This window comes from Falco peregrinus, chromosome 9 (genome assembly GCF_023634155.1).
Source record: "Falco peregrinus isolate bFalPer1 chromosome 9, bFalPer1.pri, whole genome shotgun sequence".
Taxonomy (NCBI): domain Eukaryota; kingdom Metazoa; phylum Chordata; class Aves; order Falconiformes; family Falconidae; genus Falco; species Falco peregrinus.
This window is the reverse complement of record NC_073729.1, coordinates 13,562,678-13,589,420: the sequence shown is the minus strand read 5'-3', so window position 1 is coordinate 13,589,420 and position 26,743 is coordinate 13,562,678. Positions and strand designations below refer to the sequence as shown.

Genomic DNA, 26,743 nt, shown 5'->3' with positions numbered 1-26,743 from the left:
AACTTCTTAATTGTACAAACTGATCCATTTGCCTAGTTATACAAAACAGGTTGCTGTTTCATTGCCCTCCCATATTTCTTGAATTAATCTTTCATCTAGATTTTTTGTTAAGTTGATTTACTTACTTTTTGTTGATAGAATTATTTTTTAATGGTATGTCTGTATAGAAGCTAGCACAACGGGCCCTGAACTTGCCTGAAACATCAATGGACAACAACCCCACCCCAAATCAACATTAAGGTAACAACAAGGTAATAAAGTAGAACAGAGTAATTCTATAAGCCAAAAAAAAGCCAACAATATTGCTGAAGTACAATTTTAATGTCAAACTAGCTGAATCTCAGAACCAGTTACAACAAACAGAAAAATGCAGATGTTTTCAGTAACATTTATTTCCATTTGACTGGATTGATCTTCTGTGACTGAGTACTATTCCTCTTTTACATATCTTCACCTTGAAACACTCATTGGTGATACGCATTATCTTGAAACAGCTTTACTTAGCATGTGCTTGCTTTTGTAAATTTTACTCAGTCTAGCTCAGCATGCAATCTGATGATAAAGTAATACGATCTAATGACTAGCTGATATGAAAATGGGCAGACTTTCTCCCCTCTTCCATCTCTTCTCCTTGTCCTGGACAAGTTCTTCAGCCACCTTCTCTGTGCTGGCACTGACGATGACAAATCTGTTCAGTGGAGATAAATCAGCAGAAAATTACACATTTTTTGGCAGAATCAGATTATTTGCCAGTTCTCTCCATGAATTATTTCACTGTGTGGTCACACAAAAGGCAGTGCTGATGCAAGGGCAGCAAAAGTACTGGACAGAAGACGGTGAAAAAGGAATGGCAGAAGAATTCTGCCACTTTCAGTGGCAACTAGTCATTAGGTACCCGTATCTTCAAACTACACCTTTAAGTTCAAACTGAAAAGACAACAGGAGTTTTGCTTAAGCTAAGACTGAAAAATATATTAAAGTGGTATTTGAGGTATAGAAACTACATTCTTTCCTGTAACACTAAAAGGCATTGTATTACTTGTCACCAGACTTAGAAAACACTTTAGTCTTTAAAAGAATAAATGTAATGGAAAAATGTTAATCAAAATTATGGTAAATTACAAACTGTTTCTCTAAAGAAAATAACCAAAAAGCCAATTAGACCCATGCTCCTCTTCAACAAACGTGTGGAAACATATCCAATTATCTTGGAAAAAGCCAATTAAAATAAAATGAAGAATCTAAATACCAGAACTAAATATTTCATTTTATAATTACGTTTCTCAAGAAGCTGGTTTTAACATAAACTGTGAAATACTGTCAATCTGACATGTTTGCAAGCTTTATAGACACCACAGTTGTTGCTCCGTTGCCTTTGTGTATATTGCAGTTTACATCAGCAAGTAACCAATGTGACGTTAAACATGCCTGTTCCTGATAAAGGTTTTCAAACGTCTGAATATTTGTTTTAAGTATATCAGAATAAAGATGAAGATACATCAACAGAAGGATTCTTATTTAGTCTTTTCTTTACGGGAATTTAAAGAAGAAATATGACATAACATGTAGCTTTATACACATGGTTAGCAGCATGTGACTATGCAGAATGTGAACATATGTCCAAGAGGGATGGGAAGAAAAGAGGTCCTTTTGTTTGAAAAATCCACATGCAATCCAGGCACAACTGCAATTTTAATACTGACTGGATGGGTATTAAAACTGCTCTGTGTTCTGTGACTGACATGAAAAAAAGGAAAGCCATAAAATGGCACTCTTTCAGAGTTGCAGAGGGATATTGAGAACAATGTGTATCACAGAGACTTATTCCTTTCCTAGCATCTCACAGAGCATGATGCAATTCTGTATTAATAAATTCTACTGAGCCTACATTACAAAACTGTGGTTGAAATTACAAAATATGAAAACATTTACTACATAATGTGCAGGAATACAACTGGGAAAAAAACAAGTTGCTTTTTACGTATGTTTAATTTAAACTTTGGAACAGAGTCAGACCTTGACTTCAGACAGCATAAATAAGATTCATTAAAATGACCATGAGGCCTCAGCAGTAAGGACATGGTGGTACTGGCCTAGTCATGCTACTTTTTTCATTTGCAGGCAGCCAGTACAGGAATAAGGCCTTTTATAGGATGACAATGTCCCAAAGGAAATCCCATTATGATGAAAGTGGGGATTAGAATACACCATATTGACAAAGCATAACCAAGTAATGCTAGTTTATTGATGAATGAGACCCTTACTTTCAGACAATATTGTGCTAGTAACTACCTGTTGTTGACCCAGGGAATAATTTAATACACATGTGAAAAATCCACATCTTGGAGGATTTAACACCAGAAGGATTTCTCCACACTAGCACTGTTTCTTGTTCCCTCTTCATTCCACCACTGGCCACTATCAGAGAGAGAAGGCTAAGTATGAGCTTAACCCTGTCTGGCTGCTCTTAAGTTTTTGACTGCTCACAGACGAAATCAAATTAAGACAGTAACTGGTTGTGAGGTTTGCCACCATGAGAAAACACTCCATTCCCTTTTTTGTTTTTTACTAACACAGCAATTTTGGAAGCTAAAATATTATGTTAATAATGTGATTTTTCAAATGCAGTTTGTTCAAATTATCAAGCTTGCAAAGTCAAGCATTGAAAATAAAGATAAAAATATCAGTTTGCACATGCAGTTTTTGTTTATTACATAGATTCTGACAGACTTAGTGACATAATCATTTGTTTTTATGATTCCTCCAGTTCACTTGCATCACTGAGCCAGAAACATGCAAGGAAATGCAGCGAGAGAGAACTGTCTCATGGGTAAGGTCTGATGCCCCAGATAAATTGAATAGCTTTCTTGTCTTTGTCTTAAAATTCTAAAGTGATATTAAGTCATATCAACCAAAATTTCCTAGGAAAAACACAAACACATTTTCTAGATACCCAATTTGGAGCATCTGTGACCTGGTTTGTAGTTCTTCCACTAACTGAAAATGAAGTCTGCTCTGAACACAGGAGATGCATTATAAAGACACATTATATAAATCTAAATTACAAGAGTTTCATATTACAAAACACCACCAACATTTATTGTTACTTTGACACTTCAATCTTTGTGCTTCTTTCCTCCCTGTCTGAAAAGGAACTGATGATATCCTTTGAACTTTTAAGGCCAACAATATAATCGTGTCATAAAGACTTACTAATTAAAGCATGAAACCAAGTAAGATTCTGTAACTGCTGTTTATTATGGATGTTTATTATCGATGACTACATCTTCAGAACAAAATTTGAATATAGGTCCATACTTTAAAAAAACAAGTCATATGAACATTCCTAATTTTTGGTAGAGGCTGGAGTCCCTCGAGAATAGAAGCACAATGCAAATAAGTGATACATTACAATGCATATATACCAAGTGGGTGAAAAAACATGGGAATAGCTGGTTCTCGGTTCAGCCAAGTGCACAGCTTTTAATACTGTTTTAATGCCCAAATATTAAGTAAATATTTATGGAAAAAAAGTAGGACAGGAATAGATATGACTCCAGTGTAAATATGGCAGGCTACAAAAGAGAGATAAATAATTTGTCACAGGGCACAGGAGTAAATGCCATGCTGATCAGTGTTAGCAAAGCGAGGAAAGGTATGAGTATCTTTGTCTTTCTCTCAGTTAATGTATGCCTGGTTTAGACTGATTGACACTGCACTTTAAAGACAAAAACTAAGTCATGAAATCTTTCAAATTACCATATTTGACTGAATTTTCATCCACTGATTTTACTCCACCTGCAGCACACTAGACAAGGTAATAATTTATGATAATTATATGAAAATAGACAATTAATATTCATCACCTCTCATTTCTCATCACTTTAGATGATCAGTAATGCAGAGTAAAAATGCTGTCAGATTTCTAATTGCTTTGTAATGGGCCTGAAATAGGGAAATCGTTAAAGACAAACAATCTGTCACTTGTCTGTTACCTTAACTATCTATCACTTAAAAAAACTCTCATTAAATACATTGCTAATGAACGACAAAAGACTGTACTCAGTGTGCCCAGACGTACCTTTTTAAACAATATTGTAAATTGCTTAAATAATTCCCAAGACATTTTCAATCATTTTTGTGGAAATTTAATGGAAAACATATATTTTCAGTGCATGTTACATCTCATTTGTTCACATCATTATGACATTTAGTCTATCACATCCACATCTCCTGGGAGACAAAACTTTGGTTTTCTTTTTACTGTTGACAAATCTGACCCAGTTAAAACAAATTCTGGAATAACTTAACATTCAGATCTCTGACACTTTTCTCTTAAAAAAAATGGAAAAAAAAGTCCATTAATCAGTTTTCAATAATCCTAACTCTTCCAAGGATTTTTAACATCAAGATTAAAAAAGAAGTCCAACATGTTTCAAAGTTGAACAGATCATTTCATTTTTCAGAGACAAAAACAATTGTTCCCAAGAGACAGAATTCAGGATTTTCACTCACACCACTCTCAAGTCAGCTGTCTACTATAACTCTGACAGAAAACTTCACTGAAAAAATTCTTCTCACTGTCCTGACTTGAACAGTCAGAATGAAAACAGTACACCAGAAGAAGTATCAGTGAGACCCCATAATGAAGTACTGTATTTTCAATTGCCACATTAAATAATCAATTGATCTTATTAATTGCCGCATTTAAAAGTTGGAGAAATGAAGAAAGAACAACTGCAAAAATTTAAGACAAAATATCTATCTGTGCATGACTTAAACATGCTTAACCTCTTAAATTTATTAAAACCAGATAAATACTGCTTGTTTATGACGGTACATGTCAGATGGTAAGCCACTACAGCTTAAGGCAAAAGGTGTAAGAAGAATTGATAGCTAGAAATAGAAGCCAGGCAGATTCAGGTTTAGAATTAGGGACAAATTTTAACAGTAGGATGATTAACTGTTGAAGCAGCCTTCTCACATATGAGGAATTTTACATCTCTAATATTGACAGACAGAATATACTGGACTTGGACCAGTGCTGTAATACATGAAAAATTCAGATGAGGTCATCTAGTGCTTTCTTCAGGCTTTATTCCCCTGAATCCTATTTCAATACTCATTTATAAGACAAACAAGGAAGCAGAGCAGACTATGCTTGCATAAAAGCATTACATAAATAAATAAGTGAGCTAACAAACCAATTCAGGTGCAGTGCTTTGTATCCAGAACAGCTCTACAGTGCATGCTGAAGTTTATCAAATATAAGTGCTGTCCAGATGGAGACGTATTTGTCCAGATAGGAATTATACTAAATAACTTTGCCTTTCCAACTATTAAAAGGCATTTGTTGCAAAAATTGTAATTTCTCAGATATTCTGAATATTTTAGATGCTAACATTAGAAAGGCTTGCCTTCTGATTTTTATATAACCTGAGCACCACTCTTTTGTATGCATAAATAGCAATATAAAAGCAATACAAACAAAAAAAGCAAAAAAAAGCTTTACTACTATGAACAACAGTTTGAAAAATATCACTTGTCTTCAGAAGTAAAAAAAATGTAGTTAAAAGTGAAAAAGTCTGGATGTTTCAGCTGTTTCTTAAAAGAATAAAGTAACAAGGGGCTGGTCCATCATTTGTACCCACCTTTTATTGTATTATATGTGACACAGTAGTCAGCTAATTCCTTAAATAATTCTTTTCCTTTAAGTTCTGTGATGACACAGCACAATACCATGTGACAGCTTTAAATAAAGCATCTACTAAAATATTAAATAGTCTCACAAAAAAGTCTGAAAAACCCAACCAACATATGAATTATCTTAAACAAGAAAACAAAATTTCTTATCATATTTAGGTGTCCGGTTCCAGTCACATTAATAGCACCTATTACATACTTACATAGTATATTAAGATACTTAAGCAACTAATAAAGCCTGGTTTCTTACAGACATGGGTCCTATACCTCCCATTCTGGGACAACAATCCCAGGTCTTCTCCTTGACTTCATTGTCTGTCTCCATTACACATCCTTGACTTTCTAAGTTCCCCACACTTGCCTGTCAAATACCTACTTTTGTTTTGCCATCAGAAGGGGGAAAAGCAGCAAATCCTATGGGTAGTTTGAACTATACGCTGACTTGGCAGCAGTAGCTGCGAAAAGCAACAGGTAGCATTTGAGTTCAGTCTGGTTTGCCCTGCTCTCTCTCTCCTACATACCCATTTGATTCTAACACATCTTGAATAACTTAATTTTGATATCTCTGGCAATGAAAGATTATCATAATTGGCTTCCAATTGATCAACAGCTTCAAAAGTCATTACAACCAGACAGAGTATGATTAGCTAAGACTAACCCAAACATAACGTTGTGATGCTGAAACTGGATAGATTAAAAATTAAAAGAGAAACTGAGACACAAAGATTATAATACCAGACACAGCCAGATAATCCTGCACTGATTTCATTTCGTATTTCATGCATTTTGCAGCCCATGAGCACCAAACAGTTATATTAAATGGCCTATTTTCTTTTACTTTGGCAGGACTGCTGAACGTGCACAGAAAAGAATGAGAGCTTCACCTCCAAAATTGTTCCACTGACTTCAGAGGTAATTCCTTAACATTTATATTTATTTTATATTTAACAACTAATCACAGATAATTATACTATTGGATACAAACGCTCACAATCTCTCAAGTAACTGAGTTTAAACTACATTAGAAGCTGGCTTTAGACACCAACCCACCACCAAGTTAAAATGGAAAAAAGTCTATATGCAACATTTAAGAATTTTGGGCATAGAGGATTAAAATGGATACTGTAAATGTATTCAGTCTGTAGGGGATATTAACTATTTGAGGTAAAAGCACAGGTGTAGTAACCAATGTCCAAGACATCACCACACCTTTTACAATTTTCCTTTTAATCCCCCCCCCCTTCATAAAAACATTACTTGCTTACATGTCAGCCCAATCAATGGCTGAACGGAATACATTAAATGCTGTGGGCCATTCCAAGTTATACGTGGGCTGATTACAAGCCAAAACGAAGAAGATTACTCATGCAGTCATACTGAAACTGTTGCCTGAGAAGTAAATTCTAATTTCAAAAGGAACTACATAAATTAGCTCACACTTGATACTCTTCATCTATAATTCAATGGCTTAAGTGAAATGTATAATTACTCATACTGGTGCTGCATAAGTTAACACCACATTGACAGAGGACGCTGGACTTCCAGGGTTCATACATGTACCGCCCAAGGGCAAAGACAAGCCTCTCCCTTTTGACAACTACGGAGATGAAAAGGGCAAAATACTAACCTACCGACTATTTTGTAGATGGCCAGGATAGACAAAAACCAGACTGATGCATAGGTCTTGAATAATTTTGTAGATCTGATGTTTTTCACACCTACCCAGAAAGTCTCTTGCTTCCCTACCATCCATGTTAAACCTTAAATAAATTCTCTGTGTTTATTGTTCAGCCCTGATTGTCCCCACGCCCTTCCCACGCTCCTGGTTAATGGGAACAATAAGCCAGGACAACACTCCAGCTCTGCACAGCCTGGCTGCTGCTCTACTTAAACAGGTCAAAGGGTATGAAAAATGACCAAAAGTTGCTTTAATTCTAACGTATTATGTAACAGCATTGTCAAAGGATGTGTGCTACACATTTAAAGGTATAGTGTGAACTGAGTTTGTCTGGACTGTTGTTAAGGGATTTTGCTAAGATTGACGGAGATGGCGAAAGCTGAAGCGTACAGCATGGATGTATGCTTTTTTCTATAAGAGGTGATGTCTTTACATCATTAAAAGCTGCTTCCTGAGCTTAATTTTTTTCATTAAGAGGATGTGCTTCCTTCCCCTTTAGGATAAGTACTTTCTAGATAGAAACCATCCTCTTATTCCCCTCCCAGGGCCGGGACAAGGGGAAGGGAGGCGAGGCGGTGGCAGGGCAGTGCCGTGGTGCCCGCGGGTTCCTCTCCCGGCCCCCGCGGCCGCGGGCGGTGCCGCAGAGCGAACCGGGCGGCGTGCCGGCCCAGCGCCCCGGGGTGCGGCGGGCCCCCTCAGCGCTCGGTGCCCCGCTGCCGGAGCCAAGGGGGAGGCCTGCAGCCAGGGAAGGCAAAACGCACCCGGGGCGCCCCGGGGCTTCCCGCACCTGCAGGCGGGGCGGCCCGGCCTCCCGCGCAGCAAGCGAGGCAGGGCAGGGGGGACCCCGGGGAGCCCTCGCACCTGCAGACGGGATCCCCGAGGGGAAGGCGGGGGTGAAAAGACGTTCCCGCTGGCCCCGGGCCGGGAGCGAGCGCTGGAGGGCGGCCGGGGCCGTTACTTACTGAGCCCGGCGGCAGCCTCGCAGCTCCGGAGCGCCGCCGGTCGCCATGGAAACGGCGTCGTGCCTCAGCCACGGCTCCGCTTCCTGCCGGTGCCGACGCCACTGCTGCCCGGGCGGAAACAGGCGAGGCGGCCTGCACCGCTGCCCCCCGCCGCGCTAAAGGCGCAGAGCGCGACGCCGAGGGCTTGTTTCCCGCCGGACAAGTTAACCGCGGCACGGGCCGCCTCCGCGGACGGGCTGGTGGTGCGGGGCAGGTGGGTGGTCGCCGTCGCCCGTTCTGCTGCCGGGGGGAGGCCGGGCGCGGGTACCCTGGCGCGCCGCAACCCTGTCCTGAGGCGGTGGGAGGCCTGCGGCAGGGCCCGGCGTGCTGCGCGGGGCCGCGGCTGGGCTCTGGCGGCCTCCCGGGCCTCCCGCCGCCGAGGTCCATGCGGCCCGTCTGCCACCGGGGTGCGGCGGGGAGGGGGCCCGCGGTGGGCAGCGGGCGCTGCGCTCCCGGTGGTGGCGGGGGAGCGTGGCCCGGCGGCGCTGGCGCCTTCGCGGGTTGTTACAGACCCTCGTGGGTGCCCCGGGGGGCTCCGTGGGGAAAGCGGGGGCAGGTGGCGCTGCCCCAGAGGAGGAGGGGGACCACCCTGCCGCCGGGTGTGCCCTCCGCCTGGTCGCAGCTCTCAGGAGTTCGAAGAACATACTTTTCCTCCCCTGCGAAAAAAGCATTTATTCTGAAGGATGACGGTAGTCACCAGAAGGCAGTTTTAGTGCTGTAATAGGAAAAAACCCCACACTATTTCCTTCTTTCAACAATAAATTAAAAAAAAAGTTTATAAAATTTCTAAACTTGCAGAGCTTTTCTTTACTTTGTTAGCAGAAAATTCATGTTAAATCTGCTACTAAAAGCTTGGGATTTCAGTATGCCTGAAATCTCCTTGAAGCTCAAGCGTGACAGTGCTAGTACTGGCACTGAATGCTCCTGGTTATTTTTTTCATTCTGGGTCATTAGCTTGTTGATAGGTGGTCACAAATAAAAAGCATCCAACTAGTTAGGTTTCACTTAGCAACCTGCACTAACTTTGTATGTCTTTGTTCATTTTTGTTTATTTGTTTTTATATGTGCTCCTAATTTAACGTTAAAAAGTTAAGTTGCCTTACCCAGCAGTATGAAGGAGAGGCCATGACCATGGATGATCCGAGCTATATATTTTTGTTGTCTTGCATATATATCTCGTTCCAGAATTGACAAAATGTCACGCTTTTATGTACTTCACATATTAAGTACAGTATTGCTTCAAAATAGAAAGTCTGTACTTTAAAAAGTGTCTCTGTAAAAAGCAACCCACGTAAGGTCAAAATAGTTCAGATGCTTAAGACACAAACGATTTCAAAGGAGTATGGGCAGCTTCTGAAATGTGATATACTAATGAACTGGGACAGGAACACAACATTAATTAAATCACTTCACATATACAGTCTATTGGATGGAGTGGCCATGTGAATTAAGATGGTTTTTTGCACTATAGATCTGTTGTAGGGGTGTGGGTGTGCTTGAGAGCTGCAGTCTATTTCATGATCCTGTAATTTGTCAGATTTCCTCATTTTTGCTTTTTCTCATCCAAATTGTAATTATATTTATTTAATTTTCTTACACAGTGCTAAGAAAGTAATTTCAAAGCCAGTCAGACTATGGCCTTTGAAAGGATAATGCAGAAGGACTGGTACAAAATCCTGGGTGCAGAGCCATCGGACAGTCCAGCAGAACTGAAACGGAAGTACCAAAAACTTGCTTTATTAGTAAGTATGGGTTTTTTTTATTTAAGATGTCCAAAAATAATTTCTATAAATTAGTAAGATAATAATTGCAGGGTTTGATTTTACTTTTTTTGTACAAATATATGATTAATCAGAGTATATCTATAATATCAGTTCACTGAAGCTGGTTTCAGTTTGAAGTAAACATCTGGAGTTTGAGTTATTATATTTTACAAAGAGGGGTTGTGGTGTTCTGGTTCCAGAACACTGATATGTCTCCCAGCTTTGCAAAATATTCGCAAATGAACTGAGCCAAATACTTGTTCATCAGGTGCTGGATAATCCGGTGCATAAGTCAAAACAGGTCATTTTTTGTAGCACATACAATTTCATGAAATATATTTCATGAAATAAAAATCATGAAATTTGCTGATTGATATCTGTGGTATTTACTGTCGTGTGTGCAGTTACAGTGTGCTGAATGCAACACTTGAATGTATAAAGACCAGATACAAAGAGTGAAAAGTTCTTCCTGATAGTCTGCAGTAATGGAATAGAAAATGTACAGGAGGTAACTATGTTAATACCAATTTTATTAGAAAGTTTCTGGTGCATTTTTGTGGAGTCATGTTTTCGGTCATGCATTAAGACTTGATGTTCTGTGAATGCTCTTAATTTTTCATGTGCTCCTGGTATATGTGTGTAAGAATCTCAAGAGCTTTACCAGATTATTTCATGTGAGTCTTGGTTCTTCTGTTTTACTCCTTCCCCTGAATTCAGACTTTTTGCTCAAAAGATGCTTTGGCCTGGCTTTCTGAGGAAAATGGGCTGTATTTTTTTGATACCGATGGCAGTTTTCAACCAGTTCTGATAGACAAATAGAATTCCCAAGGTAACTAAATTCCTAAGTTTCTTGAAAACTGGCAACCTAGTAGAGAAGAAGGAAGGAGGCGAGCAGAATTCAATTTTATATGTACCTTTAGGTAGCTTCTAGCTGGACTGTCAATATTGGCAGGGCATTAGAGAGCACAGGCATGGCTGGTCTTGCTCAGTTTGAGAATGAGGTGTCAGAATGAATGTGGCAAGAAGCTGGGAGTTTTAAGTGAGGTACAGAGATTACTGGTCAACAGGAGGCTGAGTTTTGTTAGAGCTGAAATAAATTAATGGGTTCATTTGGGGGCTTTTTTTGTTTGATTATTTTTTTGTTGGGATTTTTTATTATTTATTTCTAGCCCCTGTGAAAACTGTTTTAAAGGTCATTTCACCAGTATGTTCCAAACTTACACGTTTTGATGCTCTTCAGTTGAATTCACTAAGTATCCTGCTGTACTCCTCAGTGTCTTCTGCTAACTTACTTCTTTGAAATTGGTCTGTGTACTTGGAATTGTAAGTTTCAACACATTACAAGATATCTGCATGCAGGTATAGGACATAAGTCCTTTTGATCCTCACTTTTAAACACGAGAAAGTCATTCCAGGAGAGAGCTTTGGAAACCAAGCCTCTTAGTTATGCTCTTAATATAAACAGATGTTTTCTTGGATCTTCCAATGTTTTTGTTTTACTGAATTATTATTAAAAATATGAATAAAATATTAATAATGAACTATTTATAGCTTACTTGACCATAGCTTAAAATACCCCTTCTGTTCAGATAGGGGACCAGTTTAAACTGAATGCTGTAATAGAACTAAAATTTTTTTCCCACTGTGAATCTATATATAATAATACGTTAAAAATCTTATGTAAAGTATTGTTTAGAGCTGTTTGCTACAGAACTGAAACTACATAGTGCCTTTCTTATATGATTTTTTTTTTTTAATGAAAGCGACCCTTTGTGTTACGGCACTGTACTTGTCATACACTTCAAAATAATTACATGAATTAGAATTTCTGGAGTTTTCAACTGTTTACATCTATAACTGTAGTTTTGGAAGATGAAAATATTGTTTTATGTACAAGCTTTTCTTTAGAACCTGTATATTTCCAAGCTAATTGGTTAGCACTCTTTATTTGAAAAGTCAGTGAGAAATGTTAAAGAAAATTAAGATACTTTTTTTTTCTTTTGCTGTTTGTCTCAGCATTCTTTTGGTATCTGCGATGGATCTCTGTAACTAAAAAGACACACTGGTGTTTACTTCTTGGTGTTTTCTCCAAGGCAGATCTGCTGCTTGTCTGTTGTTGTTACCATATGTCCTGTCTCTATTCATCTTTTAGCTGAACCGTTACAGACCTACTTGTTCGTCTACTTGCTAATACAGCATCGAGCACAGTCAATCTAAAGTCTTTAAAAGCATGGCGGTAATAAAAACAACAATTATTGTTATGCATCTTAAAAACTCATTTGCTATAGAAGTGGCTGGAGGAAACAGTACAGACCTTCACTAAAGCATGTAGTTACAGTGTGACAGTTTCTGCCACGGATGTTGAATCCAAGGGGTTTCATGGTTGAAAAGACTTTTATGAATGTCTGCCATGGCATGTTAACACAAAAAATACTCTCCCTGATTCAAAGATTCATGACCTATGGACTTCTGAGTATTGGTGGAATGTATAAGGGAGGTGTTGCTGTATGGTTGTCTTATCCCGATACTATTGACTGTCATCCACTGTTCATTGTTAATAAAAAGTATAGCACAGGCTGAACCTCTTGTCTTGCTGGTTGTGTCCCATTCAGACGGAGTAACTTCATTGCTCCTCAAGTAAAGCTTGTACTTAGACCTCTGGACAGCTTCACACCTCTGGATGACAAAGTGCTCATTTGGTTTTCTAAAGCTGTTGTTGGAGATGGTAATGGTAGAATTGGTAGCACTATTGGTGTGGACAGAGAACAGGTCTACTTGCAGGTGGTTTTAGGTACCGTGGTAGTAGTCAATTACTGGACTAACTCCAGTTTAGAAGCTGGAATAGCAGATGAGCACAGTCATGTATGGCGTATTAAAAGATTCTGTGACAAATTATATGGGTAGTACAGAAAGTTTTCTGGCTTGCATGGAACAGCAGAAGTTAACCTCCTGAAAAATCATACTGTGCTAATTACCTTAAAATACAAAAGTTTATAAAGGAACTTGCATCTTGGATAATTGCAATTACAATGACATTCATTCTGTAATCGTGAATATTCTGATCACAGAAGTTCATTACCATCAAGCATAATAGATGGTAGAATTTATTTTTAAATATAGTTCTGCTATGGTAGTATTTATTTTTAAATGTAGTTCTGCTGTTAAAATAAAAATGACAAAAGTCTGAGTCCAAGCCTTCTTCAAATGATCCCCAATGCTTCATGGTGAGCATTTGCTTTTTGCCATCTGCTATTTTCTGTATTTGTCAACACATGTATGCTTAGCATCTTGAATGAACAGGCAGATGTAAATTTCCAAAGATAAAAAGAGTTGGAGATCTTGCCATATGCCAGCCAGAAGATAGCTATATTTGCAGTTAAATCTCAGGATTGACCTTAATAATACAAAGTAGTATGCAATTAAAAATGGTTGAATTGTAGGTTGTAAGAATGATTTCATAAGGGCAGATCAGTTTAAAACTGATGAATTTTTGAAATATAACTTGGTTTTGTCAATTCTAAGAAATTGATGGAAAAATTTAATAACCCATAACAAAACTGTACAGATAAGCCCTGCTAGAGTGAATATATTTACTTACTGTGTTGCCATATTTTGCTTTGCTGTACTTACTTTTCTATTTTATCAAATCATAACATATATTTGAGTTATTTTACTACAGGTAATGTCAGTTCTGTTTTAAGACTAGTATTAATCTGATACAGAACAGCACAGATTTGGCCTAAAAGTATGATTTTTAAATTTATTTTTTTTTTTTTTTACCTTTTTACCTTCTCACCCTCAAAGTAAAAGTTCATATTTACAAAATTTCCTTGCAACTTAATGAAACTTAAATTTGTACTTATGTGACTGATATCTGTATCATCTTGATAGTTTATTATTGTAACAGTCAATAGCTGCTGAAGATGACAGACACTTGGGCATAAGTTCTGTGTTACACTGGCAATTCTATAAATAGCTTATTTTTAAAACAAAATCAAACTTTTGTGTATGCTGGCTTATACTGCAGTATTTTCTCTAGCGCAGAGCTCTAGCCAGCCAGTAATTCTGAAAGAAAAAAAAAATAGGAATATGTAATTTGTAACCAGCATAACTCAAGGTAATAAGATTTCTTGATTGGCTGTTTTAAGTTCATGCTAAAGTGCCTTCTGAAGCACAGAAGGCTTACAGTTTCCATACTTTGAAAGGAATCAGAAGAAATTTTGACAATTGTTACGGTTTCTAAGTGGTCAGGGTTTGATAATTAATCTTCTGTCTTTGGAACGTGCTGGTGGTTTTGAGATATGTGGGATACATAGAGCCTTTTTATCCAGTTACATACACAGACGTTTCACCAAGAAGAATTCTTAAATGGTTTTATGCTCTTTACTTAATTTTTCAAGGAATCCATACAGCTTTTAGGAAGGACAGTGCTTATTTTCCATTTCTGAGTGTGTATAAAATTAGCAGAAGATAAAATTAGTGTAACAAAAATAGGATATTGGGAAAAAAAATGACCCTATCTGATTATTGGCAGAATTTTTACATCTCCTTTTGGTCTACCACTTTGTGGTCAAAGAATGAGTTGCCAGATTGTTTTCAGATTTTCATGTAGCTGCTACATATCTGAATATTGCTTTTTACAGGGAATAAAGTCACCAAACATGTAAGCTTTGTCTAGCTGAAAATCAGGTGTCTGTTCCTGTTGATGCAGATGATATTATAGGATACCTTTCAACTGGAAAAAAATTATTGTGCAGGAAAATTATATGCTGCTGTTACAATGTGTGCCCTAATCTTAAAAAGAATCCATGTAATTTGAGCAGGGAGTATGCGAGAAGCTCTTATTTTTAATGTGGTAAGGAAATAAAATGTGCCATTTTAACACGTAGTGTTACAAAGATTATCTTTTTTATCAGAAAGGGTGGTGCGTTTTACAGCTAAGTGTTACAAATACAAGTGTTAAGGTGGTCAATCTCTTTGAAAGAGTAGAAACTTGAAAACAGCATCAGTCATAGGTGAGAATGACTCTCAGCAGCAATGAAAAAGGACATTAATAGAAATTTAATTTAATGAAGCAAAACAACTTCAAGAAGAGATTGTTCCATTGAGTTTGTGTAGAGGAAAGACGTCTGTCTCTGAAGAGCAAAAAAATCCGTTGTTTCTTATAAAATTTTTGTACACATCTAAATTCTGCAGTCACAGGAAATGCAGAGGATGTCATATATGTAAAGTCAGAGACCTGCTTGCATGATTGTCTTAAAATTTGTTCCAAAATAAATTCAGCGTTGCTCCTGAAAGGACCTGCCTGCTGAGGAGCTTCTTGTTGAGTTTAAGTTGAGTTAGAATCTTTACCAATGAAAACATTTGAGCTTTGTGTCAGAAGTCTCATAATAATGTTTGTCGTAATTAAAATTATGCAATGTGTATATTTCTTTTTTTAATAGCCTTTGCAGGGTTTGTATTTTTTGTTTGAGTAGCAGTGTGCTTGTTACAGATATTCAACCGATCATCATGCTTAGCTGACTCTAGTTTCAGCTAGCCTGTAGAAAATGGATTTTGTAATTTGACAGTATAAACAGAACAAATTCAGTTTAGCCTAGTTGTAGCTTGACTGAAGTTAATGTAATTGCAACAGAGAGAAAGATAAGCCACTAAGTGTCATACAAAGGACTATCATTTTGACACTCTGGATAGTTTTATTTTGAGCTGTTCTTTACATCTGATGCACTACTTATGACCTTAATAAAATACAAGGAGGCATATTTTCAAGCTGGGACTTAAAATTAAATTGGTTATTAGCCGATGTAGTATACAATGAACTTCAGTGTTACAGAAGTCATTAGTTCAAACAGCTTGATTAGCCAGATCAAGATTACGCTGATGTTCCTGCTGATGTTTAAGCTCCGAGAGCTTTTGTTTATCAACCTGTTTCTCATGTTATTTTTTGTTTGGTTGTTTTTTTTCTTCCAGCAGAAGAGGTCATTATGATATTCAGTAGTAAGTCTGAGGAACAAGTATTTACCCTGGAAATGATCATGTTACAAGGAACTTTTATCAATCTGAATAGTGTTACAGATTTGTTGCATGTGTTACGATGGTACTTAAACATTCTGGAGATGTGTGATGCTGCCACGTGCAGCAGTACAGACTGCCGCATCTGAGCCAAAGCTCCTGCTTGCTCAGTTGGAATTGTGAAGATGTAATGCTGGTGGCATTGTTGGTCCTTGGGCCTTATGTGCTCTCGTTAGGGTAGCTGGCCAATGGGAGCATGTGTTCTACATAATTAGGCAGCTGGCTAATCAAATGAAATGCAGTGATTACCCAATTAGTGTTCTGATTGGTCAGCAACCAGCTGGAAGGCATACTTCAGACACAGCCTATACAAGAACAGGCTGAGAAAGGTATCCTGACTTGCAGAAGGAATGGGGGGAAGAGAGGTCATGGATATAGGGGAAAAGAAAAAGGATGTAGTAAGGTATCATAGTAGGAAAAGGGGCATATCACAGTAGGTAGTCTGCAGTACTCTTTTATTAGAGGTGGTTGTCTACCAAATCTCAGTTTATATGGGGCGATGTCTCACTTCTTATTACTTTGTAATGTGTAATTTATTATTTTGTTTGTTTAAAAGATGTAGGTGCATTTTACCAAGTGGATGGTGTGAACATCCCTGTAGCAGAAAGTGATTTTTAACTGTTATATTGAATATGAGAAAAACCATAGTATCACAAAATAAGCTAGCAAGTAAGTAATAATATATTCCTTATCCAGGTAGTTCAGCTAGTTGTGAAAGTAATGTTACCTTGGAATATTATTTCTAAATGTAATCTGTTTGTTTACTGGGTTGTTTTCCATAATTTATTTGTTGTGATCAGCTTCTGATACTTCATCCTTTGTAGTTTTAAGAACAGAATGGGCATCAGGCAATTGAGATGTGAGATTCAGCTAATGTGTGCTTGGCCTTTCATGTCACTTATGGTCAAAGGAATCTGATGCCTCTTGAACATTTTGTGCATTACAATTAATATAAGTTATTAATTGTAACAATATATTAAAAACAATCTATGCTGTCTTTGGTAGACTGTGAAAGGTGTTCTAGACTTACAAATATTCACTGTGTCTTGCGGTAGTATAAAATCAAAATTCTGAATAGAAATAAAATCTTCAGTAGCTTAAACTCTATAAGGATGTTTCTTAGTATTTGCAAGTGTTCATTCAGCACATTTGAAGACACGTTGAAGTAGTTTTATATTGTGTGGTATGCTTTTCATCTCATTTCTAAAGTGAGATGTCTGAAATAAAAATCACATAGTGAAAGATATGAATTAAAGCACAAAGAAGGAGGCTATAGAGACTGGCATAATGTTTTCACATAGATAAATGTTCTGATTATTCTGACTTTTGAGCAGCCACAGTCAAGAGTATCTTGAGTTGTTCAACTTTTTCCAATCAGACTATTTATTAAAGTGCCTGCTTCTGAAATTTTAAGCACTGGGTCAATTATTTATAGAAGCTGTAATCCCAGACCATGAGTTTGAAAGATAATAAATGTTAAGGGTAGACTCTAGACTCGGTCATCTTGCAATAATTGTGCTTATATAAGGATCTCTTATTGCTATTAAATGAAATTGACACGTTTGCGTTGAATCTGAAATAGTTATTAAATTTTAAAACGGTTGTAATATGATGTAGTAACCTGTAAAACAGAGTGTTTTGGAGACTTGTATATTTTTTTTCAGATTTAAATAAATGCTCTATGTGTGATTTTTGCCTTACGTTTAAAATACCTAATTATTATGGAATTTTTTTTTAAAGCTACACATTCCTGCAATCCTTCTTTCCTTCATCTTTAAACACCTTAGAGTCAGAAAATCACAATCTGAATGACATAACTGTCCCATCCTCCTTTTTTTCCTTGCCTCAGTGCATCATGCTTTCTCATCTTGTGTAGAGCCCAAATGCTTGGCGGACATGAGCTCATCAGATCTAATGCAGAAGCAAATTCTTATACCGGAATGTCTGTCTTGTAGGACACTTTGTAGGTAGCTTGTATTATTATGGTAAGAAAGTTCTGCTTTTTTGTTGTAGTCTGCCAGTCATTTGGATAAACTCTGTCACTTACTTTACTTTTAACATACTGAAAATTGACACTTTAAGGCTGAAAAGTCAATAGTCAGATATTTCAAAAAACTTGACCCTTCATTGTTATGCCCAATAAAGTAATAATGAAAAAATTCACAGTCTGTGCTGCTTGGATTTATGACATAACAATGTCCATGGTCAAAGAAGGTAAAGTTGAAGGATTTTTCTGAGCAGCATCTTAGCTAAATATTTTTCTTTTCATGATATAACTTTAAAAATAACTAATCAGATGTTTGAGGAGAGGCTGAACAAGAGTTGCTCTTTTAAGGGGTACTTACCTTCTAGCACAGCATGCCAGCAATCCAGTATTAATTCCTACTGCTACAGAAGAGCAGTGCAAAGTATGGGCTTGGTAGGATTCTTGGTAGGATTTTGTCAATGGCAAAAAGCTCAGTAATAATTTCTGTTACATGAGCAGAGTATTCTTTTATCAAGTGACCTCCTTGACTCTTCTGGACCATTACAAGGACACGTTGTCAAAGTTTCCTTACTGCAAATGGAGAAATTTGCCAACCACAAACAACCTCAAACTAGAAACTCGATTAACACCAAACTAGTGATATAAATGCGTGCTTCAAGCCATCAGTATGAGTAAATCCAACCCAAACTAGCTGTAAAGTTTAGTTGTTTCTGTGGATTATGTTTGGAATTGTTTTGTCACTGTGGCTACAAAAAATTGAAATAACTGAATGCTGATGTGGGTTTTGGGTGGGGGTTTTTTCTGTTGTGGTTTTTTGGGGGTTTTATGGTGCTGTGATATCCATGAAATGGAGCCTTTGTGCTGTAGTCATAGCACATAGCATCTGATTTTAAGGCTTGAGACTTCTCAGGATGCTTGCACTTCAGGCTGTGGTGCCTTCGGTTTATTTAGATATGGTATAACATGTTTACTAATGTACCTCTCAAGTTAAGCTGGCCTCATAAAAGGTAGGTGATTTCTTCATGGGTTTTGCGCCCAAATGTTTTCTAAACTGAGCACTGAATTCTGTTAAATATTTAGCTTTTCATGTCCATTTTAGAAGCTGTAATTTGCCTAGGGCCTAACCTGTTATTTTGAGATCAGGAGCAGCTTCAAATAGTGCAGAGATTCTTTATTGCTCCTAGAGGTAGGGAAAGCTGAAAGAAATATTTTCAAGAAAAGAAAAAACTAAAACCACCTGCAACTTTTGAAGTGTTATGCAAGTGTTACAGTTATGGTCACTGATAGATAACTTTTTTTAAAAAGAAAATCTCTATTCTTCAAGGCCTGCTTTCTGCAGTGACTTCTGCAGCTGAAGTACCTCAGGGATTTTGATTATTTGGCGTTATGCTTAAATCTGACATATTAAAGGTGTCTGTCTGGTTTTAGGTACTCCAAATGAATTTGAAAATTAATGGTATATTTTGGTTTGGAATACTGTTTTAGTGATGGTCATCAGGGGCTAGAGGGGACAACACAAAGAACTGTGCTTTGTGCTCAGCAGTTCTTAAGAAGTTGTAGGGGACCAAAGCAGTTGACTTTTTTAGCCTGCAGAAAGGTATTCATCTTGCAGGTCACAGTGCCAGCTGAAGAGTACTGCCCCTGCCTGGTCCTGTCCTTCTGCCAGGTGTTCCTCAGCCAGGAAATAGCATCCTGTGGGTTTGCCTTCATCCAGCCCCATCCATGTCAGCTGGAAGAGTTCATGCTTGTTTTTTCAGTAGTTTAAGCAACTCTGGTTGTTTTGTTAGTGGGTTTCATTGTTATTGTTGGTGGGTTTGTTTGTGGGTGTTTTGTGTGTGTTTGGGTTTTTTTTAATAATACAGAACAGGATTCTGGGGTTTGTTTTCACATGAAAGTAACATTTGCCTGAACTAGTTTCCTACCCATTTGTGTAGCTGACATTATTGTATGGCTAGGGCTGCATTAACTTACCCCGAAACAATGGAACAGCATTGAATGTGACATTTAACAGAGTAAATTGTGACAACAGGGACCAGAAATTTAAAAGGAGCTCTTAAAATTACCTTTCTATTTTTATTTTACCTTTATTCTTCTGTAAATTTGAAAAAGTTTCATTTCTTTCCTTCTTTCCTTTTCTTGTTTTCGGTGTTATTTTTATTGCTGTATAATGTAGTTTCCAAATTGAGGCTTTTGCGTGGCTCTTCCTAGGAACATAAGGATCCATGGAAGCAGAAGAAAATGAAAAAGAAGCTGTTTCTAAAGATGTACTTTTTAGTAACCTTAGGTTCTGTTTTCTCTCCTCATTTTCATACCTTCATTAGCCAAATTAATCTTTGCTTCTATTTATACAACAATTGATTGATCACTAGAAACTGAAACTTTTACATTTCATTTCAGCATTGTTTGTTCAGGAGGTGCTGGAGAGGAGAGAAGGTGAATATTTAATATTAAAGTTATGTGAGGTAATTACTTGCTGTGTTGTTAGACTCTTCTCAGTGTAATGGGGTTAGATCTTTCCCCAGACTGGGGGATAGGGAGTGAAGGGACTAAGGGTTTGTTACTGGAGTTTCTCTTCAGAGGGACTAGTTACTGCTACTGCAGAAATGTAGTCTGTTCCCTTGCCAATGCAATAGTTTTCTTTCTCATCTTGATAGTTTTCAAAAGAGAATCTGCAATTATTTGTTTTTGCAGGGGGAGCCGAAGTGCTTTAAAGTAGCATATTCATGGAGTGTTACCTTGAACAAAGGAGACCCACTGTCAGTAGTTAAGACCAATAAGAGAATATAGTGTCAGTATGGTAGTATCGTGATGCTACGGTGCCATGATAAAAACAATTGCCTTAGAAAAGGATTCTGGTCATATTTGACATAATTTTTAGACTTTAATAAGAGGATAAAGTATTATACATGAGAAATTACTTCTTAGTGTAAGACCAACTCTGCAATCACAGGGCTTTTACAAGTGGCATCAAACTGAAAGTAACATGGAAGTTGAAATTTACATCTATAAAAGTCAAACTCTGTCAGAATTACAGTGGCAATCCTACTGCTACTGCAGTTAAATATATAAAACCAGTATGCAAAAGGTTTGGATTTTGGCAGCAGACACTAAGTACAGAAGAGGAAAAGCAGATCCTTTTTCAGATGGCTCTCAGCTCAGATTCATGCCCAACTTGACAAAAGATTAAGATTTTCCATTGAATAACAGAACCATTCAAAACCCTGGTCAGAAATTAAGGTTGTCAACCTGTGTGATTTAAATGTGAAAGAAGGTGGTGTGGTGAAATTCTTGGCTTAATCAGAGAGAAGGTTGAGGAAGTTTCAAGTATGTTTAAGCAAGGTAAAGAAAAAATCCAAGATGCAAATTAATGAGTTTATGACAGTGTCAATTTTTTTGTAATTTTTTTTAATTGCACTTTAGAGAACTCCAGTAAGTTTTGAGAATTTGCAGCATTGGATTGATAGTGTTATCATCTGTTTTTACTGTGCAGCTGTTAGTGAATGCCAGTTATGTGGTCTGCATAACTGTTGCATGTTGCTGTTTTAAAAGAAGGCAAGTTGGGCTGTCTGTAGTTTTCTTTCAAAATTATTCATTGGGTGATGAATAACTAAAATGTTCCGGAAAATTCCTTTTTCCTCCTATGTGCTGGCTTGATGATACTTTGCTGAAAATACATCATAGCAAAAACTTCCTTACAGTAACATCTATAGCAGCAATAATATGATCTGAAAGATTTGTATTCTGATGGTTCTTACTTGTCTCGAGTGAAGCTGGAGGTCTGCTGTGCTGGATGCGTACAGCAGTGGTTATCCCTGCCTGAAGGCAGTTGAATATTGTGCGGGAAGCTCAGATTGATACTTGCATAACTATTTCTAATTATGGCAGATTGTACAGAGAAAGGGACAAGAACGTACACAAGTTTTCACCAGCTAGTTGATCAGTGAGCGATGTTAGAAAAAGGTCAAAGAATAGATAAGATATAAGAGATTAGAAGGAAAATGAAACTGTCTTATTTTTTCCTCAAACAAAGAACACTTCGTATGAATAAGAATCATCCAGGAGATGGACAGTAGAGGCTGGAATCAGTGTCAAAGCAGATAACAAGATCAGGTAGGAGAAGGCTGAAGTTGTTAAAAAGCTTAAAGATTGTTTGTGTTTGGGGAAAAAAGAAAAGATGGATTGAAGTAATGAATCAAGAAGATAAATTCCTTGTTCTTTTGTCTAGCTGTCTTTGGATAGACACCCTTTGGGGGAGTTTAAATCTCTATATGAAAAGATTGAATGTCACAAGGAACCCTCCACTTTCTGTTTCTCCTCTTTGCAAGTGGAAAAAGCAGGCTACTTCCATGTTCCCTGCTAACTTCTGCCAATTGATTGAACATGTTGAAAAGATTGATTGTGGGCTAGGAAGGCAAGTTTAAGACCTGGAATCATTCTTTTCATGGAAGTGAACAAGTTCCACGTTTCAGAGAGAGTGCCTTGCAAAACCACTGAAATACAAAAAGTACCTTCAAAGTAGTTTTGTGGTGTTTTAATGTAAAGGCCACACCTCTTTTTTCCTTTTCTTTTTATTTTTCCTTCCCCTTTCCAAATACTTGTCCTGTGAAGCTATTCAGTACTGAATTGTGGTAGTTACTTAACAAGGGATAGCTTACAAAAATGTAAACAAGTGTGGAACCTGATCTAGTGAATGTACTCACTTCTCTGAGTATCCTCATGAAATGCATGTATTACATTCCTGATTTTTTTGCAGATGAAATACGAGTCCCACGTTTAGCCCCCTGAACATACATCTTGCCTTTTACAGTCTTTGCGTACAAGAACGGATACGATCCCATCAGTTCACTATAGAAAGCCGGTAGGGGAAATGTGAGGCAGATATTTAAAAACAATAATAAACTTTTATTTGCTTTGGTCTCTGTTCTCCATCATGCTAGATAGACGGTGTCGTGCAGAGAAACAATGAAATGTTTTTGATGTAACCTTCTGGTAAGCATTAGGTGGCAGTAGTGTGTTGTATTTGGCAGCGGCTTTGTCTTTTTTTTATCTTCTGCAATCTAGTGCAGTGTAATAAATGGAAAAAACATTTTATTTCTTACACTTTTTATAAAATGCTGATTTATGGTTGTTCTGACTGTATGTGACTAAGGGCAGCTGTTGTTTGGACTCTTGTGTATATAGGTGGGATTAGCATATTGTAGTTTCTGCACAATGTTCATGACTCATTTTCTGAGTATCTAACAGTTACAACATTAACTGCAAATACTCTGATGAGAAATATGCTGTTAATGGCTAAGTGAGTTTAGTTTTGCAGCCTTTTTCATGAGCTGTTACCATTTGTAAATTTAATATAGCCTGTTAGCTGAAGTATGATTTTTTTTGCTTCTGTGTACTTTTTTTTTTTTTTCTTAGATAAAAACCCAGACTCAAGCTCCAGAGAATGTTGGTAGGAACATAATTAACCTTTCAGCATAGTGATGTTATTGTCACTCCAGATCTTAGACAAGTGTGGTTACCTTGTGACCCTTTTGGAGTTGTTTTTTTATCCCCTTCATCCTTGTTTCTCACAGGTAAAGGACCACAAGGAGTCTGGAACTGGTGTTGCATTGTATTAATTGGGCAGGATGATCAATTAATAGAAGAAAAGCCAGAAAGTGTTGACAGAACATGCTATCTAATTAGTACCTGATGAACCATGTAGGCCACAGAGCCCAGAGTGTAATGTTGCTTCAGGGTGGTTCCTGTAGAAGACCTTTATATGCAAAATAGGCCTGTAGAAAAGCTAAAAAAGAATATTTGAGCATAGTTGCAGTGAAGGAAACCTCTATTGCTGAAAAACTTCACTTTCCACTGTAAACTTGAGGAGAGCTAGGGATACTTAATACTTCATAGAAGAAGCACGTATCGAAGTATCAGCCCTGTGTTTTGTACAAGTTTTGCTCTTAAAAATCATGTACCCTTTTGTTTGTTTACGTCTCTTATGTAAGAGATGATTTACAAATTATGGAAATAGATGAAATAGTTGTTTTAAAATAAAACTATGTAGGTTTTCTTCCAGCTTTTTGGAGCAGTAAGAAAGAAGTAGGGCAGTAGGATTTCCTGTTGGCTTGTGATAAAATGCTAAGGAAAATGATTTTAAGTTAAGGGCAGATAGCACCACAGTGCTTTAGGGTTCCACCCTAACTGGTTTTCTATTACATATTAGTTTGTAATGGTTTTTCAGTTGAAAATTGAATAATTTTGAGTTGAAAAGCACTTTGAGTCTAGCAAGGCACTACTGCTAGAATTATTTAGTTACTGCTAATTAGGTTTTTTTTTCATTCATTTGTATAAATGTATTGGTAATTAATTCATACTGTTCATTCAGAAATTCTTCTTCCTCACATGATAAAAGTTTAATGGTTATGTGTTTAAAACAAATGTTTTTTTCAAAATGAATTCATTTTCTCCTGAAAGCAGCTTGAGCTGCTTTGTTTTACTGAAACAAACCGCTTCCTGTTTTAGAATACTTTAATTGAATAAATCACTTTTTTTTTTTTGTAAAATACTTAAGTTTTTTTCATCCTGCCCTAATTTAATGAGTTCCGCTGGTGAAGTTAGAAAATAGCTTTTTTTTTTCTGTGACCGTTCAGCAAGTGCCACAGCGTGGGGGTGAGGTGCATATTTGTCACCTTTTTTTCTTGACCAGCACAGGTGGCTAAAACATGTTCTTAAATTTAGTTCTCAAAAAATTCAAATTCCAGTTTAATAAATGATTTTATAATCCAGTCTGTGTTCACATCACAGAATGGATTCTGCAAGAAAAAGACTGTAACCCTAAAGCGTAACAGCTAGTCTGCATAGATTCTAATCTGTGTATCACACCCATAACCAAAGTAAATGATCATTTGGAGTCAGTGTGCTTGATTGCTCAAATATAGCTGTCGTATACATGGTGTAGGTAATAGCAAATATGTGTGCTAATTCTATTGCGTGCTGATAGGGCTTTGTGGCTTAAAGTATTCAGTGTGACAATGTATGTAAAATTAGCAAAAGTGTTAATGTTAAATGTAATTATATAGCTCCTGGAGTGTTGTAATTGCATTATATAGTTCCTTTCTTGTGCTGTGTCCAGCAGGGAGACTGTTCAGCTTTATATTTCGGTGTTGTATCAACTGATCTGCAACTTTCAATACATGCCACATAATTTGATTAAAAAGTCTGCTACACACCTTATAATGACATAGTATAGAACTGTAAATGTGTGGGTTTGGGGTGGTGAGGGAACGCACTCTCTAGACCATGTTAAGCTTAGCTATAGTATTTCAGATAACCCAAGTTTAATATCTTGGATACTTCTAAACTGTCGAGCCCCGAGACCAATAGAAGCAGAATGCCTAATTTTGTGATAATGATCACGAGGTCTGGGGCCTTGACCAGCCACACTCTAAATTGCCTGCGGACAGAGATTTCGGGAAGGGTGAGCTTTGTCAAGAACCCAAAGCCAGTTGGAACTTTGCAATGGGAGGCCAGGGTTTTCCACAGCTATCACGCTAGTCTCTCGTGTTCACAAACTGTGGTAAGAGACTTTTAGATGGGCACTTCTGGATCAAAGCAGCAAAACTCTTCTACTTCCAAATGTAATTTTAGAAAGAGGAGGGATGCTGCACTTAAGCTTAATTGCCCAAACTTGATTCTAAAGCTGTGGGGATATGAAGACTGAACACTAGCTTTTTGGGGAGAGAGACGGGGAAAATGAGTACAGATACAGAGAATGTCAGCCTACCATATTATGTTGATTCTTGACATTGTTTAGAAGAGTTGTCGATTTCTTAGTTATTTATGGACGGGGCTTAAACACTGTCATGTGGCCAGATTAAGGAATCTTGTTTTAAGAACTGTAATTTCTTTCTAATAAAAATATGTCCATGTGGTCTGTTGATAACTAGAGAAATGGATGCAATTATATGACTCAATACAGCCCTTGTTTAGCAGTTAATTTCTCCAGACTTCTATGAGCATTTGGTCAGATCTACACAGATTTGGTTGTTGGTTTAAATCTAGCCAAGGCTGGTGGTGTCTTAATTGCTACCACAGAGCAACCATTTGGCCCGTGTGAGATGAATGTTGTCAAGGTACCTTCTGCAAGGCGGACACTCATCCACTGGGAATGTATCAAGAAAGTTTTCATTAATTGGTCCCTTTGTTGGCATTTGTGGCAGAGCAGCCAAAAACTGAGTATGAACAGACACTCTGTGTCAGGGGGTGAGATTTATTGGCAAGTCCCAGTAAAAACTGGTATTTACTACATATATTGTTAGCAGGGGCAAAGGACCTTCCTCTAAGAACTGCCTGGCATTAAATTTACTCAGATTATTATTTATATTTTTTTTAAAGGCAGGGAAATGTAACAAGAATTCAGACTATAATCAGAAATTGAATAGGAAATAGCTGGTTAATGTTTTTCTTCTTAATGTTGACTGTCTTGCAGCTTTTTAATATGATGTGAAGTGTTATGATGAGCTCTGTAGTCTACAGACAAATTTGCATGGACCTATGA

General features: G+C 37.4%; 1 protein-coding gene across 2 annotated transcripts in view; it reads left to right on the top strand.

Annotated features, from left to right (window-relative positions):
* The first annotated feature begins 8,454 nt into the window (after nucleotides 1-8,454).
* DNAJC24 (DnaJ heat shock protein family (Hsp40) member C24) overlaps nucleotides 8,455-26,743 on the top strand; it is a 42,164-nt gene continuing 23,875 nt past the window's right edge. For both annotated transcript variants that reach the window (XR_008748878.1, XM_055814761.1), the window contains exons 1-2: nucleotides 8,455-8,596; nucleotides 9,984-10,124. Coding sequence is in view for 1 of the 2 variants with exons in the window: in XM_055814761.1 (XP_055670736.1) it covers nucleotides 10,017-10,124 (108 nt within the window). In the remaining variant the exon portion in view is untranslated. The remainder of the gene's footprint in view (nucleotides 8,597-9,983; nucleotides 10,125-26,743) is intronic.